Source organism: Sus scrofa, chromosome 13 (genome assembly GCF_054392235.1).
Source record: "Sus scrofa isolate SSC_HxYL_T2T_F1_AM1 chromosome 13, Sscrofa_HxYL_maternal_Yorkshire_Landrace_v2.0, whole genome shotgun sequence".
Classification (NCBI taxonomy): domain Eukaryota; kingdom Metazoa; phylum Chordata; class Mammalia; order Artiodactyla; family Suidae; genus Sus; species Sus scrofa.
The window spans coordinates 48,508,916-48,524,343 of NC_139395.1; the positions used below are offsets into that span (position 1 = coordinate 48,508,916).

Here is a 15,428-nt window from a genome sequence, read left to right on the forward strand (position 1 = left end):
ATAACACTTAGGGGTCCTGAGAGTTTGTCCCAGAGTGTCCCCAAGATGGGCTTTTTAGTTGCTCCCTTTGAGGATGGTGCTTAGGAAACCCAGTTGTCAATGTGAGCCTTGACTCACCTCTGAGACCCCTGTTCTCGCACCTCAGGACCACCTGGAGGAAAGGCCTAAGAAGCAGTGCTTTCCAAGGAATTGCCCTGGCCTGGGGTCACAATTGTGCAATTTCTAAATTCAGTTTGCCTACATGAAGTGCCTCTCAGCCTGCTGTGGCATCCACTGATGCTTGTCAACAGCAGGACTGCATTTTCCGCCCTTGCAGCAACATGTCTGAGGAAAGCAAAAAGTTTGAGCCATTTCTCAGGCCAGGTCTTCCAGATTTAGACGAAGTAGATGAGCTGTTAAATCTAACAAGCATAGAGCATCCTGAGGCCCTGAAAGGTGCCAAGGAAGGTCCATGGCTGGAGCCAGAACTCCTACGAGGTGGAGCTGTCTCAGCACCCTAGGTCTGTGTTCCATATCCTCCAGACCACACCAAACGGAAAACAGGCCAATTAACTGCTACCCTCGGGCTGAGCTACAAGTGTCTCTGTCTAGGAAGGGGTTAACTCCTGGAAGCAGATTTCAGAAATGTTACAGGTGTTTCTTCGGAAACATTAACTCTTGGACCTGCCTCAGTTGCTCCGGGAGTTGCTTTCTCTGTGGGAGGAGGGAAGAACCGTGGTGCGTTTTGCTCACTCCATAGTTTCTGTGGCTGAAGTTGGGTCAGGTTCTGCGAACCCTCCAGCAACCCTGCAGAATGAACGCTTCCCCAAGGGGCTTGGATGCTGAGCAGGATTCTCCCTCCCCTCTCCTCGGGAACATATTCCCAGTCATCTCGCCATCTTGGAAGTGGATAGGAGGACGCTGGCCAGTGAAAGGTAAGCATGGCAAGCTGGGTAAGCCCTGGGTTTATTCTCCGCCATTGTTTCCGTGGCCCTGCCCTTACAGCTCTCTTTCTGCTCGAAAGCTCAGGGCAGAGGGTGGGGCCCCATGGCACCAAGGAGCCTGGTGCCACTCGGGAAACCGCCGGCATGTCTCAGCTTTCCGTGCCTAGGGCTTCTGCATGCGTGGCCATGCTCCTCATATGGCCTTTCAGAGGCCTGCTGTAGGTGTGCCTGAACGCAGGGGATGCTCAAGATATGGGGCGTGGGTCCTAGGGGGCGGCATGCTTTGGTCCTCAGGGTTGTCCATCCCGGACGACGGTCAGGAGACTCGGGCGAGGTATGGGAGTCACGCAAACCTAGTCTTGGAATTGGGAATATCACGTAAAGAGGCCGCTACTCCCGCTTCCATCCGGCTACCCTGGCCGCCCAGCCCGGAGCCAGAGGCCTAGGTGCAGCAGTGCTCTCGACACGACTATGATTTCCATAGAACTCCGGCCACGCGGTGGCGCCAGAGCTCACTGCCTAGACAAGCTCGCTGGCTTGCAACGGGGATCACGTGGCACGGGGCGGCGCATCCCAATGACGCACACCCGGCGCAGCTCTTGCCCCGCCCGCCTCAGAGTCACGTGGTGCGGGCGGCGCAGCCAGATAACGCGACACCCGGCCCCTGGGCGCCGCTCCCGCCCCGCCCCGCCGCCACCGCCGCGCCGAGTCCTTTTGTCCAAGATGGCGGCGCCGGGGGCGCTGCCTCCTCGGCCGCCGCCGCCGCCGCCGCCGCTGTGAGAGGCCCGCGGGCCGCCCGCCCGCCCGCCGCGCCGGCGCCATGAAGAGGCAGAGCGAGCGAGACTCGAGCCCAGGCGGGCGCGGCTCGTCATCATCGGCCAAGCGACCGCGGGAGCGCGAACGGGAGGCAGAGGCGGGCGGGCGGCGGGCGGCGCACAAGGCCTCGGGCGGCACCAAGCACCCCGTTCCAACGCGGGCCCGCGAGAAACCCCGCGGTAGCGGGGGCGGCGGGGGTGGGCATCGCGACGGCCGCGGCGCCGGGGACGCGAATCATCGTGCGAGCAGCGGCCGCGCCTCGGGTTCGGGCGCCGGCGGCGGGGGACGCGGCGGCAAGGCCTCGGGGGATCCGGGCGCTTCAGGCGCTTCGCCCCGCGCGTCTCCGCTGCCGCCACCTCCCCCGCCGCCCGGGTCCGAGCCCGCGGGTCCCGGCTCTTCCGCGGCCGCACCCGAGTATAAGACGCTGCTCATCAGCAGCTTGAGTCCCGCGCTGCCCGCCGAGCATCTCGAGGACCGGCTCTTCCACCAGTTCAAGCGCTTCGGCGAGATCAGCCTGCGCTTGTCGCACACGCCTGAGCTGGGCCGCGTGGCCTACGTGAACTTCCGGCACCCACAGGACGCACGCGAGGCCCGACAGCACGCCCTGGCCCGCCAGCTGCTGCTCTACGACCGTCCGCTCAAGGTGGAACCCGTGTACCTGCGCGGCGGCGGCGGCGGCGGCGGGAGCAGCCGAAGAAGCAGCAGCAGTAGCGCCGCCGCCTCCACACCGCCCCCGGGGCCGCCCGCGCCGGCCGATCCACTCGGCTACCTCCCGCTGCACGGCGGCTACCAGTACAAGCAGCGTTCGCTGTCACCGGTTGCTGCCCCGCCACTGCGAGAGCCCCGCGCCCGCCACGCCGCCGCAGCCTTTGCCCTGGATGCTGCCGCCGCCGCCGCCGTAGGACTATCCCGGGAGCGGGCCCTGGACTACTACGGGTTGTATGACGACCGCGGACGCCCCTACGGCTACCCGGCCGTGTGCGAGGAGGACCTGATGCCTGAGGACGACCAGCGGGCCACGCGAAACCTCTTCATCGGTAACCTGGACCACAGCGTGTCAGAGGTGGAGCTGAGACGGGCTTTCGAAAAGTATGGCATCATTGAGGAGGTGGTCATCAAGAGACCCGCCCGTGGTCAGGGCGGTGCGTATGCCTTTCTCAAGTTCCAGAACCTGGATATGGCCCATAGAGCTAAGGTGGCCATGTCAGGTCGGGTGATCGGCCGCAACCCCATTAAGATAGGCTACGGCAAGGCGAACCCCACTACTCGCCTCTGGGTGGGTGGCCTGGGACCCAACACCTCACTGGCGGCTCTGGCCCGGGAGTTTGACCGCTTTGGGAGCATACGGACCATTGATCACGTCAAAGGAGATAGCTTTGCTTACATCCAGTACGAGAGCTTGGACGCAGCGCAGGCCGCCTGTGCTAAAATGAGGGGCTTTCCCTTGGGTGGTCCAGACCGCAGGCTGCGGGTGGATTTTGCCAAAGCAGAGGAGACTCGGTATCCCCAGCAGTACCAGCCCTCACCCCTCCCTGTGCATTACGAACTTCTCCCTGATGGATATACCCGTCATCGAAACCTGGATGCCGACCTGCGGGTGCGGGATAGGACCCCCCCACACCTCCTGTACTCGGACCGAGACCGGACCTTCTTGGAAGGGGACTGGACCAGCCCCAGTAAAAGTTCTGACCGCCGGAACAGCCTGGAAGGGTACAGCCGCTCAGTGCGCAGCCGGAGTGGCGAACGCTGGGGAGGAGATGGTGACCGGGGCCTGCCCAAGCCCTGGGAGGAGAGGCGGAAACGGAGAAGCCTTTCCAGTGATCGAGGGAGGACCACCCACTCCCCTTATGAGGAACGGAGCAGGACCAAGGGTGGTGGGCAGCAGGCTGACCGAGGCTCTGACCGTACCCCTGAGCGCAGCCGCAAGGAAAATCACTCCAGTGAAGGGACCAAGGAATTGAGCGGCAACTCCCTCAGCAACAGCAGACATGGGGCTGAGGAGCGGAGCCACCACCACCACCATGAGGCTCCAGACTCTTCCCACGGGAAGAAGACACGAGAGAGCGAGCGCAATCATCGGACCACTGAGGCTGAAACCAAGCCTCTGGAAGAGCCAAAACATGAGACCAAAAAGCTCAAGAATCTTTCAGAGTATGCCCAGACACTGCAGCTGGGTTGGAATGGGCTTCTAGTGTTGAAAAACAGCTGCTTCCCGACATCTATGCACATCCTAGAGGGGGACCAGGGGGTTATCAGCGGTCTCCTCAAAGACCACACTTCTGGGAGTAAGCTGACCCAGCTGAAGATTGCCCAGCGCCTTCGACTGGACCAGCCCAAGCTCGATGAGGTCACACGACGCATCAAGCAGGGGAGCCCCAATGGCTACGCAGTGCTCCTAGCCACCCAGGCGACCCCCAGTGGGCCTGGCACTGAGGGGATGCCCACAGTGGAGCCAGGCCTACAGAGGCGGCTTCTCAGGAACCTGGTCTCCTACTTGAAACAGAAGCAGGCTGCAGGGGTGATCAGCCTGCCAGTAGGTGGGTCCAAAGGCAGAGACAGCACAGGCATGCTCTATGCCTTCCCGCCTTGCGACTTTTCACAGCAGTACCTCCAGTCAGCACTGAGGACATTGGGCAAGCTAGAAGAAGAACACATGGTGATAGTTATAGTAAGAGACACAGCCTAGCCCAAACCTGTCTTTTCCACTCATTTGTGTCACAAAAGCAGTTATTTTAAAATCTGATCCCCCTCCCTTTTTCCCATCTTACCCCTTGGTTTGAATTCTCTGCTGGGTTATTTCAGTTGGTTTGGTAGGGGACCAAAGTCCTGTCCTCCGCCAGAACTAAGTTCTTAGGTTTGGGGGTTTTTTCCTTTTTTTACAGTGATGAGAAGGGACTCCTGTCATGTTGGTTTCTAGTGTATGAAATACTGTCTGCTGTGTTCTGTATTATTTTTTGACTAACTGTATGGAAAGTTGTCAGTAAATACTTTGTCAGAGGATGGATTTTTAATTCTGCTCAGAATCCTGGTTTAATCACAGGGTTTTGTTTTGTTTTGTTTTGTTTTTCCCCCCAAAGAATGGAAAACTTCCCTGCTCCATGCACACAAAGGCCCTTCATCATCTTTGCACCAATGGTGTATCTCAGTCCTCCTGCATTGGTGGCTCTCAGCTCCTCAGCTCTTTGGGCGCTGGACTACATCTGCATTTGTTTTTTATCTTGGCTGAGAGCAGATGGGTTTCATTTTGTACCCAGTCCATGCCGACCAGCGCAGAGCTCATGCACGGGAAGGGTTTGAGTCTGAAGGGTAGCCTGCGGCTGTGGTAGTTTTTAGCTTTTGTTTCCCTGTCCTAAACAATGTGTGTGTATCCATCAGTTTGAGCTGTAGCTACAAAGCACCCATCTTTAGGCCTTTTTGAAAGCAGGTAGTCTTTAGCAGTTGCGTGGTCTTGTCATGGGAGGAGCAGTGCAATATTAATGCCAAGGGGTCTTGGGTGCCATGGATCTGCGCCACCTCCTTCTCTTGTTCAGCCTCCCTTCTAGCCTTAATGCAGCAGCCCGGGGATACCCAATTGGAGACAGCTGCCTCGGACTCCCAGGCACATTGGAAGCCACTTGCTGGAATGGAGAATAGGCGGCAGCTTTCATGGGTTAATTCTTGAACTTTTCCTGGTGTTTGTGAATTCTGGTTTTTCCTTCAGCTGTTTGGGGCTGATGTGTCAATGGACTGGGCTTCTGCGCAGTCACTGGAGCTTTGTGAGAACACTGAATTGCTGGCCTGAAGAGTTTTTGAGGGAGTCCTGTGGGCTATAGGAAGATGCTCTTGTTAACTGTCGTAACTTTGCCAGGTTCAAGGTGGGAACGCATGCCTTGGCCTCTTGCCCTGATACTGAGGAGGTGGGGACCCCTGGAAGATAGGTGCTTCTGTGGGGAAGTGTCACAGTTGCCGAGGTGTTGGGCAGTGCCAGAGCTCAAAGCCATTCAGGCTGAGCTGGGGAGGAATGTGGAGGCATCCTCAAGCTGGGAGGGAGAAATGGTTTCAGAGAAGTCTCACGTTCTTTGGCCACTTGTCTCTGCTGAGGGTATGACCAGCATTGGCCGATAAAGCCAGCAGTGTCAGGGACCAGAGAGGGAAATCAGTCACACAACAATTGTCACAAGAGAACATAGCTCAAACACCATTTTCCAGAATGTTTGTGGCAGTTGAGATGTTCCAAAAGATGTTCCAACTTGTTCACAGTCAAGGTTGAAGGAGAGCAGGAGCTCCAGTAAAGGAAATGAGTCCCAAGTGACCAGGAGCTCTGGGTTCTGTTGGTCCTGCCGTCCTCTCTGGGTCTGGTCCACCACCCTGGCTGGCACGAGGCAGCACGGGTGACAGCTGGGATGTTTTGAGAGTTTGTAAGGTAGAGGCAGGGCCTCAGTGTGCATTCATGGAGGATATGTACCTTTCCACAGGACAATGAAAGAGGTGACTTTTCCAGACCTTAATAATTGAAGCAGGAAAAGGAAGGGGCCTGGGAAGTACTCCTTGGGCTTCAGCTGATGCTCATGAGAGAACAAGCATGTTCCTAACAGAACATTTAACACAGGGAAGTGTTAGATGTGCTTGTCTGTTTGTACTTGAGCTTTGGTCACCACTGCCAGGTATCTGAGCAAAGCAGTGCAGGGCACAGGCCGCAGCTGCACCATTCCAGGCATTGGCACCACCAGAAGCAGGAGTGGGCCTCATCTTGTGTAGAGCAGATGAGGCAGAGGTGAAGGCACACTACCAAATGTCTGGGTCACTGGCCAGAGCTGCCAAGCTCTGTTTAAGCCCCAAACTTTTCTGGGCTCTTCCTTTATAGAGTGGGTGCTTGGGCCCCAGAGTACTATGCCTCCCAGCCTGTCTAGACAGAAACCTGCTGGGTAACCTGGTTGGAGAAGACACTTAAACCCTTGCTTTATTCACCGTTCTTCAGGGATAGGTGCTCTCCAGCCCCAGAATGAATGACTGTTTTGGCGAAGAACCACACCCCGCTGTCTGACCATCCTCCTCTTCCCTGGACCCTCTTCTCAACTCCTTTCTTCTGCTCTTAAGACACAGCAGATTCTGTAACAGTCTCTCAGAACGGCCTTGGCCAGCACCAGCAAGGGTAGGTCACGTGGTCAAGGCCCTGGCTGGGTGATGGTGCTGCTGCCCCCGAGAGAGAATGATGTGGCTGCAGGCATCCAGTGCCGCCTCCGGGGGTTCAGGTCCTAGCTGAGATGTGGCTTAAAGGCAAAATTTGTCCCACTGGTGGTTTGCTACTGTTCTACATGTTTCTTCCTCAGTGACTCAGATTCTGAGCCCTGGCAGAGTAAGAAAGGGCTGATGTTTCCGTAACCTCTTCGGGCACTTCCCTAAGGGTGTGTTGTCAAGTCAACCAGGATTCTGCTTCCTATTAGAGGTCCCCATCTCCACCTGAGAGACCTGCAGTGCTCCCAGGAGCAGCTGGCAGAGTTCAGGGAGACAGTGGCTTGCTTGAGTTAATAATTAGAATACAATGCTTTTAGTACTGCTTGACTTTAACCTGTTTTCTTCTAGTGTATCAGCAGTCAGATATTCCACGGGTTAGGTGTTAGCAACGTGTTTAAGCTGAGGCATGAAGCAATGTAAGAGCTGAGACCTCTGCTCTCTAGAGGACCAAGAGGTGCCTGTGTGACACGGGCCTACTTCATGTGTGTGATGACCTGTATGGTGCTCCGAAGCCCAGCAGGGCTTTACCGGCCCCTGGTGAGTTTTAGCTGTCTTGTCTTGCTTGTTTACTTCACATTTGTCCACTTTTCTCAGTAAAGGGGGAAAAGTCTCTTAAGCTATAAATAACTCTAGGATAGAAACCCTGTGAACCCAAAGGAAGAGAGAGCCTAGGGTCTCCTAGAAGGGGGCGGAGTGGGGCGGGGTGAGTGAAAAGGTAAGAGCACCCGGTACTTTTCCTGTTGGTAGCACAGTTTAATCACAGGCCAGTTTTAGAGGCCTGTGAAAGACCTGCAAACCCAGCCTGACCAAGCTCCAGATGCCCCTAAACCACCAAAACTGAAGAACTGCCTGGGTCTACTGTTGTACTCCCTTAAAAAAGGTCACGAGAGTCACCCAACTATGGGGATGGCCAAAATGCTTTCACTCCTTAGCTTTGCCAGCTCACTACTCCAAAACGTCCCAGGACCCCTAACTCTCCAGCTCCACCAAATCTCTACTCTGGAGCTGCCTTCTTGCTTCAGAACCTAGGAAAGAGAGGTGTGGCCAGTGGACAGTGCCCTGAGTGACCCCTCCGCCCCCTGCCCAGTCCTCTGGGGGCAGGAGGCAGTCCAGGGCTGGACACTGTGCCTAAGCTGCTTTTCGCCTCAGAGTGCTTTATTTGGGCAGACGGTGTTCTTCTCCCATCCTGGACTGCCTCTCTTGGAAGGCGTCTTCTTTGTTGCCTGGCTAGAGCTGAAAGGAAAGGGACAGACCCTACTTTGGTAAAAAAAAAAGAACAGGGAAAGGCCATAAACAAACGAAGACAGACTTGTAGTTTATTTTGTATTTTTTTTAAATAAATACACTTTACATTAAAGAAAAAGGCCTTTGATTTGTAATTTCCACATTGGGGAGAAAGGGAAGAAAAACAGATTTTTGAAAAACTGAATCACAAAGAAAAATAGAGGGAGTGAACTTATATCCTAAGTTCCCTCAACTCCACAAAACCAATATCCACAATGACCTTGCTGCCCCCAAACCATGAAGGTGGGTGAACCTAGGCATTTACTCAGCAAACAAGCAGTGTCTTCCTCCCCCCACCTCTGGCATGAAGGAAAACAAATTAACTTGACAGCATATGAGGCAACAAAATGGGTTAAAAAATCATATATTATATTTATAATAAAATATTCTTAATCCTTATCAATTTAAGAAACCACGATTTTCCTTTTCATTTAAATACGTATGTAAAAATGCCTCTATATTGTTCTTTAGACATCATTTTCTTCCATAGAAAATGAAGTGCCGGGACAAGAGACCTGGTGGATATAAGTTCATACCCTCAGTTATAAATGCCTTTTTTTTTTCTTTTTAAGTTTTATAAAAAACTATTTCTTGTTCTTTAAGTAAAGAACATTATACAAAGAAAATATATTGTGAAATAACCCCAGAGACATGTTTTGTTTTGTTTTTTTCCCTTGAGGAAAGATATGTCCATCCTAGGAGAAAGGGGAAGCAGAATAGGGCCTAACCCCTGTTGTCTTTTTTTTTTGTGGTTGTTATTGTTTTTAGAAGGACCTTCAGATTCCAGTGAGACTCTCTAAGCCATAATCCTCTGAAAGCAGGGCATGCAGTTCCTTATAAGAGCCCTGGGAGAAAGGGAAGGGAAGATGTTCTGAATTCATTTGACTTATTTTCTCGCCTGCTAAGAATCTCTTCCATGTGGCTCCTCACTCGTTTAGAGATAAGATGATGTCATCTTCCAGATCAGAGTTGTCAGAGGTGTCAGCTGAAAGGTAAGAAAAGGAGAGACTAGGTTATGCACTAGGCTTAGAAGCTTTCAGGAAGAAAGCACCTGCATGCACATACATTTATGTGTGAGCAAGGGTAATTAGCAGTCTCCAGAAATAAGAAAACACATCAATTAACTTCTTGGAGCTGGCTCTGGAGAATATACTGTTTTGGCAGTGGTGGTTACCTCTGGGACCTCTTGCTGGCTTACCTTTTAAAGGGCCTGGAAGCAGGGCCGTCTGCTTCCTAGAGGGTCTTCCTCCTACCTGAATGGCCCAAAAGGAACCAGGCAAGCCCTCTCTGAAGCTTTTGCCCATGGCACTTTGAGTGGCTGCAAAAGGTCAGGGTTGCTGGGAGCAGTGAGTGAGCCTACGTAGTCCTATGGCCTCTGGAGTCCTTCGGGGTGGGCAAAGGCCTACGTGACCCCCAGGACCGCTAAAAAGGCAGGCTGAACCCAAGCGAGGATGAAATTTCTCTTAAACTCCTCAGCCATTTTGTTCTCAGAAAGGCAGAGATAGCCTAGGGTTCATTCCTCTGCAATTTCTGAATATAATCTACAGGCAACAAAGTCCCCAAAAGGTACAAGCCAGCTTGCAGCAAAACCAGAGAAGGAGTACCTGAGAACTCCCAGCTAGGAGGAAGTGGCTATGACAACTCCAGAAGGTGGCAGGCATGGTGCCTCTGGCACGAGGAGCCCTTTGCTCAACCATGTGCCCTCCAGGCAATGAAAAGACCACATGAACAACTCTGGAATGATCCCTCAAGAGTGGATAACAGAACCCTCAAAATGAGGTGGATAAACCATGCCTGGCTGATCAAAACTGGAGAAACAGTACCTAGTCTTTGCCGAGGGAGGATATAAGTCAGGTCTTAGTGCCCATTTTGACCATTCACAGCTCAGGAAGCTGTGAAACAATTTTAACAAGGTCCCCAGGGCAGTAGGACAACAGATCCTTAGCTGGAGCCCTGCAAATGCCAACAGGCTCTGGGGTCCCCATGTGGAAAGGGATTGACAGGTTCCAAAGAATCCCTCATCTGCCCTTTCCCAAATATCGGAGAGACTCAACTCGGGGAAAGCTGAGGAAGAACTGCAAGTTTCCAAACCTTCATTCACTACAATCTCTTTTAGGAGGAGAACTGAAGTGGATAACGTAAAACCAAGAAAAGCGTGACTGTGATTAAACAAAGTCCTGAAAGTAAGCAAAAGAGAAGGTTGGAAAAAAATCAGTATTCCTGGGTCTAAGAGGGCACAAGTACGGCCAGACAACTGATGAGGAGTGAAGGGAAAGCAGGATGGAGATCAAACTAATACCTGACACAGCCAAACCACAAACTAAGCCTCATCACTATCTTGCTGAAAATCCCAGGCGGAAGTGTCTGCAGGGAAGGGGATGGGGAATCAGAATCCCCCTGGTGCTCATGTGATCTATGAACCAACAATGCCAGACCCACCTGCTTGAGATCTGTCTAGCCATCAGCTGTAGAGCTACTAAGAATTAAAAGGCTTAACAACTTGGCATCACATCTAAAGAGGACTGTAAATGCAGTAAGAGGAGGATATCACAATCTAAGCAAGTAACTGTCAGGCACAGAGTTTGGGGGAGAACCTTCAGGGGTCAGGCACTGACTCCCCTCCTGGTGGTCAGGTGGCAGGACTCCTTTCTCTACCTTCCTTAGCCTTTTCTCATCCTCCAAGTGTTGAAGATACCCAACCCCAGACCCTGGCTGGCACCTTTCCCTCTGGAAAGCCCTGAGGGCAAAGGCGGTTGAAGTTACAGTCAATCCCTGCCACGTTTAACCTGTTGCTCCACAACATACAGGCTTAGAGGGTGGCGGGTGGGAAGCAGAACTGACCAGAAAAGAGAAACATGACGACCTCAGAATGAAGGTGTTTCTCTTCCTAGGGCTGGGCTTCTGCATCTGAAATCAGTCACTGGGTCTCTGTGGGATCCAAGGTCTATGGCAAGGTTATGTGGAGGGTATGGGGGTGTGGTTTTCTATCCATCACAATGGTTTTCATCATATCTTAAAAGAGCTCCTTAAGCCTCAAAAGGTTAGAGCTAATGCTCTCGATGATGAGTATGAAGCAAAGTATCAGCAAACCAAGGGTATAGAGAGTGCTCCCTCTGTCTGCTCTGTTGCAGGCTACCATCAGTCTCTAAAACAGAGCAATGGGGTACACACTGCACATGCCACTTCTACATCGCCTCCTCAATTCTAGAGCCCAAACTGACATGTCCTCAAATTGTCAGCTACAAGGGCATTTTTCACAAATTTTTATAAATACTCCCAACGAAGTTAAAGGCACATCCTCATTGCTGACAGAATGAGGGTTTTCCAGATTACCTCTTAAGCTTGAAGGAATTTCTTAAAGAGTCAAAAGACTAATAAAAGAAGCAGGAATTTTACAGGCCAAATACAAATTTAATTTATATTCAAACTGAAAATGGAAAAATCAGCAATCCTTTTAGGTCAGAGGTACCAGCTGCCCCCCAACCTACCTTACTATAATTGGAGGAAAACAGAACTTGTGCACCACATGTTACAGATGACAAAAAAGTTCAGTAAAACTTTCCCTTTTGGGGGGGAAGGGGGACACTCTGAGGCATATGGAGCTCCCAGGTCAGGGATCAGATCCAAGCTGCAGCCACAGACCAGGGCACGGCTGCGCTAACGCCAGATCCTTAACCCACTGTGCTGGGCTGGAGATTGAACCCGCATCCCAGTGCTCTCAAGACACTGCTGATCCCACTGCACCACAGCGGGAGTTCCAAACTTTCCCTTCTGTTCCCATCAACATTGTCATGTGTCCCTTGCCCCTCAGTCCCTCTTACCTGGCTCTCTGACCATGGCCAGGGACAAGGCCAGTCCTCCTTCACTGAATCACCTCAACCTCCAAGTACAAAAAAATGGAAGTTGGCAAACAGCAGATGGGCAGACATGAGGCACTCCCTCCCAGCCCCACAGAGCTTCCTCAAAATACAACTGTGGCAAGAGGCCTTACGAAAGAAGGACAGTCTCCCCTAAGCCAAACTGCCTTCAATCTTGAGGGCTAGAAGCATGTATGAGATTTATCCCAAAGAAAATGGTTTCATGTCACTGGAACAGGAGAATCTTTCACCCCATATGCTTTAATATCTGCCGCCACCTCCCCTCCCCTCTCCTACCACACAACACACTCCCTCTTCCCACCCCACTGCTGTTCCCTACCACCAACACCAGTGGTTATGAAAACCAGGCATCTACTCTGAAGAGGCTTGGCATTTGTTGGGCCTAGGCACAACAGACATTTCTGTAACAATGTAAATGCTCTATATCTGTGCTATTCAATGTGGTAGTAGTGCACTTGAAGTGTGGACATGAAAATGAAGTGAATTTTTAATTAAAATTTTAATGGCCACACTGGCTACACTATTAGGCATAATACCTACCACGGCTGTGAGAATGCTGGCCAGGTTATTAAATACATGAAAAATGGCTGGATATCACAGGGATTGCTCCCCAGTCAGGCAGGGCAGCACTAGGAAGAACCAGGGCCAGAGTAAGCATGAGTCTGTCAACAGTGACAGGTGTGACAGTGATGCTGCCCAATATGTCCTCTTAAAACATGCACAGTACAGCTGCAGAGCTCACTGTCTCTTAGAACCATTATCTGATTTACTCAGGATCCATCAGTATAAGCAGGGGATGATGGACTTCAAAAACTGTACTACTGGGAAAGTACCAGAAAAACTGGAACTTGTTCTTCATAACTTGAAATAAGGAAAAGAAAAAGGAAGAAAAAAAGGGGGGGGGGGGAGTTTACACAACAGAAGGAGAAAGATTTGTCCCCGGGTCTTTAAGGACTAGGCAAAAGCAAATGCAAAAGGGCTCCAACCCACAAAAGGGCTTTTATTTCTTTATAACTTAGAAAGGAGCAGGTACAGCACCTCCATGAGCAGCTGCATCCAACGATGCCAGCCTGCCTCTCCGGAGAACTACACTTTGCCCTTCCATTCGAAGGTTAATCCTCTGAAGCTGGGGTCAACAAACTACATACAGCCCATGGGCCAAACCAAGCCCCACTACCTATTTTTGTAAATAAAGTTGTATTTGAACACAGCCACATCATTTATATCTTGTCTCTGGCTGCTCACACACTACAACAGCAGAGCTGAGTAGATGCAAGAGAGACCATATGGCCCACAAAGCCAAAATTACTTATAGTCCAGCCCTTATGGAAGTCTGCCAACCTCCTTTAAAGAGATAACAGCCACTTGGTTATCTAGTCGTCATGAAAGTGTGCACAGGATCAGAAATATGAAACTGCTTTTCCTCGAGGAGTCAGAACCCTGGTGTGGCTTGTCCTCTGGGCTAGGCTAGCACAGGGAAGGAACCTTTCCCTGGGTACCAAGGTTTAGCCCCATGGTCAGCCCTAGACTTACTGTCCCCCAGGATCAGTTCCACTTCCTCATCTGCATCGGAGTCTTCATCCTCCCCGTCCTCTCCCTCCTCTAGCAGGTTTGCTAGCTCCTCATCAGAGGGAGAAAAGTCATTGTCCCCATCCTCCCCTGCGTTTTCGTTGTTGTCATCCTCCTCCAACTCCGCCTCCAGCAACTGGTCAGTGTCAAGCTCATCTAGGTCATCAGTGTCGTCGTCATCTTCATCATCATCTTCTTCTTCCTGTTCTTCCTCTTCCTAGTAAGAGAGCATGAGGTCCATTAGAACTAACATAGAGATCCAGCCCATGAGGGCCACATACGAAGTCTCTCCCTCCTTCCCAAAGGACAAAGGAGGAGACAGTCAGTAGGTAAAGGCTACTAACTAGGTTAGCCAACTTCATGGGTCAGCTAGGTGTGCCATTGAAGGCTGAGATGGGCACATACATGTCCCCAAGACACTTGAGCACCCCTCAGACAAGTATCACTAGTCACTCTGTGAAGTCATTACTGGCCATGCAGCCCTTATCCAAGGAAATGGACAACTTGATTCACAGTGGTCTCTGCCATCAATACTCAATGTTCCTAACTAAAAAGGGGCTCTTCTCTCTTTCCCTCCTGCATCAACCAAACTAATGAAGTCAGTTGAGGCACTTGAACAACAAGCTTCTACCTGGATTCTAATAAAGCAATGCTTAGGAAAACAGGAAGAACACAGCTGCTAAGTCCTAAGCCCTTCAAATTTTTGACCTTGCTCTTGTAACCACAGATGTGTGTAAACTTCTAACAGTGTTACCACAGCATCCAATGGTCTAAATGTCCAACAAAATACTTTTACCATATAGAATACTAAGAGATGCTCACATTTCCTGTTACAAGTCACGCACACACACAGTATGCTAGAGAAATTGTCCATTCTTCCATTCTTAAGAAAACTTCCCAAAGGCAGGAAGACTACCAGAAAACTAAGTATATACTTGGTTCAAGGTGCCCTGGGCTTTGCAAATTATACATTTTGGCATCTGCCAGACTTCAATTTTGCAGTAAGATCCAAATTGTTTCCCTTTAAGCAAGAATGGACACAAAGACACCTCTTTGCTTTGATAAGGATGACAGGTGGTCCCAAATGTGACCAACATTCAGTCACTAATCCTCTTGCTCAAACATCAACTGTCAGCATTGCCAGTAGCAAAAGGATTCTAATTCCTGCAATAATAAAATATAAAATCCATTTAACACAGCAGCCTAATAAAAGTCAACACAGACTAAGCCCTTTACATAAGCAAGAAAAATATTTTAAAAACATTTTTGAAAGCTGATGCATTCCAATCACTTAAAAACCAGATACTCTGTGCTTATTCAGCTACTAGCTCATCAGCTGTAATGTAAATCAGGTTCACAATCAACAGAACAACTCTGCTTTACAAACTTTTGATAATTTTGTGACCGCCATTTAGACTTTGATATGCTGTTCAACCCACCGATTAATACTTTTCGAAAATTTCTGGCAGCTATATGGGAAAAACTTGACCCCTTTAAATACTTAGTAATCCTAATGCTTGTACAAGAATGTGTACGGTCCCTCCTAGAGTTTGCACAAATGTGTGAATACACACCCATTGACCTGAGACCACTGTTCCACAGCCTTGCCACACACCACCTCCACACGGATGGCTACTAAGCAACTGCCACTGGAAAGGAACTGAGAAAACTTGGAGGTAATAACAACACACTGAGACACAGACAAGTTTCTGGCCCCTACAAGCACATCAGCTCATATAAGTAA

At 50.9% G+C, this 15,428-nt stretch overlaps 2 protein-coding genes across 20 annotated transcripts in view; one reads left to right on the top strand and one right to left on the bottom strand.

The window, feature by feature from the left end:
* The first annotated feature begins 1,639 nt into the window (after positions 1-1,639).
* On the top strand, positions 1,640-8,316 carry RBM15B (RNA binding motif protein 15B). The gene has a single exon (XM_003132238.5). The coding sequence runs from the start codon at positions 1,744-1,746 to the stop codon at positions 4,423-4,425; it is 2,682 nt and encodes an 893-aa protein (XP_003132286.1). The 5' UTR covers positions 1,640-1,743; the 3' UTR covers positions 4,426-8,316.
* DCAF1 (DDB1 and CUL4 associated factor 1) overlaps positions 8,246-15,428 on the bottom strand; it is an 87,524-nt gene continuing 80,341 nt past the window's right edge. For 12 of the 19 annotated variants that reach the window (XR_014823175.1, XR_014823177.1, XR_014823178.1 and 9 more), the window contains 2 exons: positions 13,649-13,901; positions 8,246-9,222 (listed from right to left, as the gene is read on the bottom strand). Coding sequence is in view for 5 of the 19 variants with exons in the window: in XM_084988448.1 (XP_084844574.1) it covers positions 9,164-9,222; positions 13,649-13,901 (312 nt within the window). In the remaining 14 variants the exon portion in view is untranslated. Of the gene's footprint in view, positions 9,223-12,058; positions 12,118-13,648; positions 13,902-15,428 lie in introns of all 19 variants that reach the window. The other 7 variants (XR_014823171.1, XR_014823179.1, XR_014823172.1 and 4 more) reach the window with 2 other exon arrangements.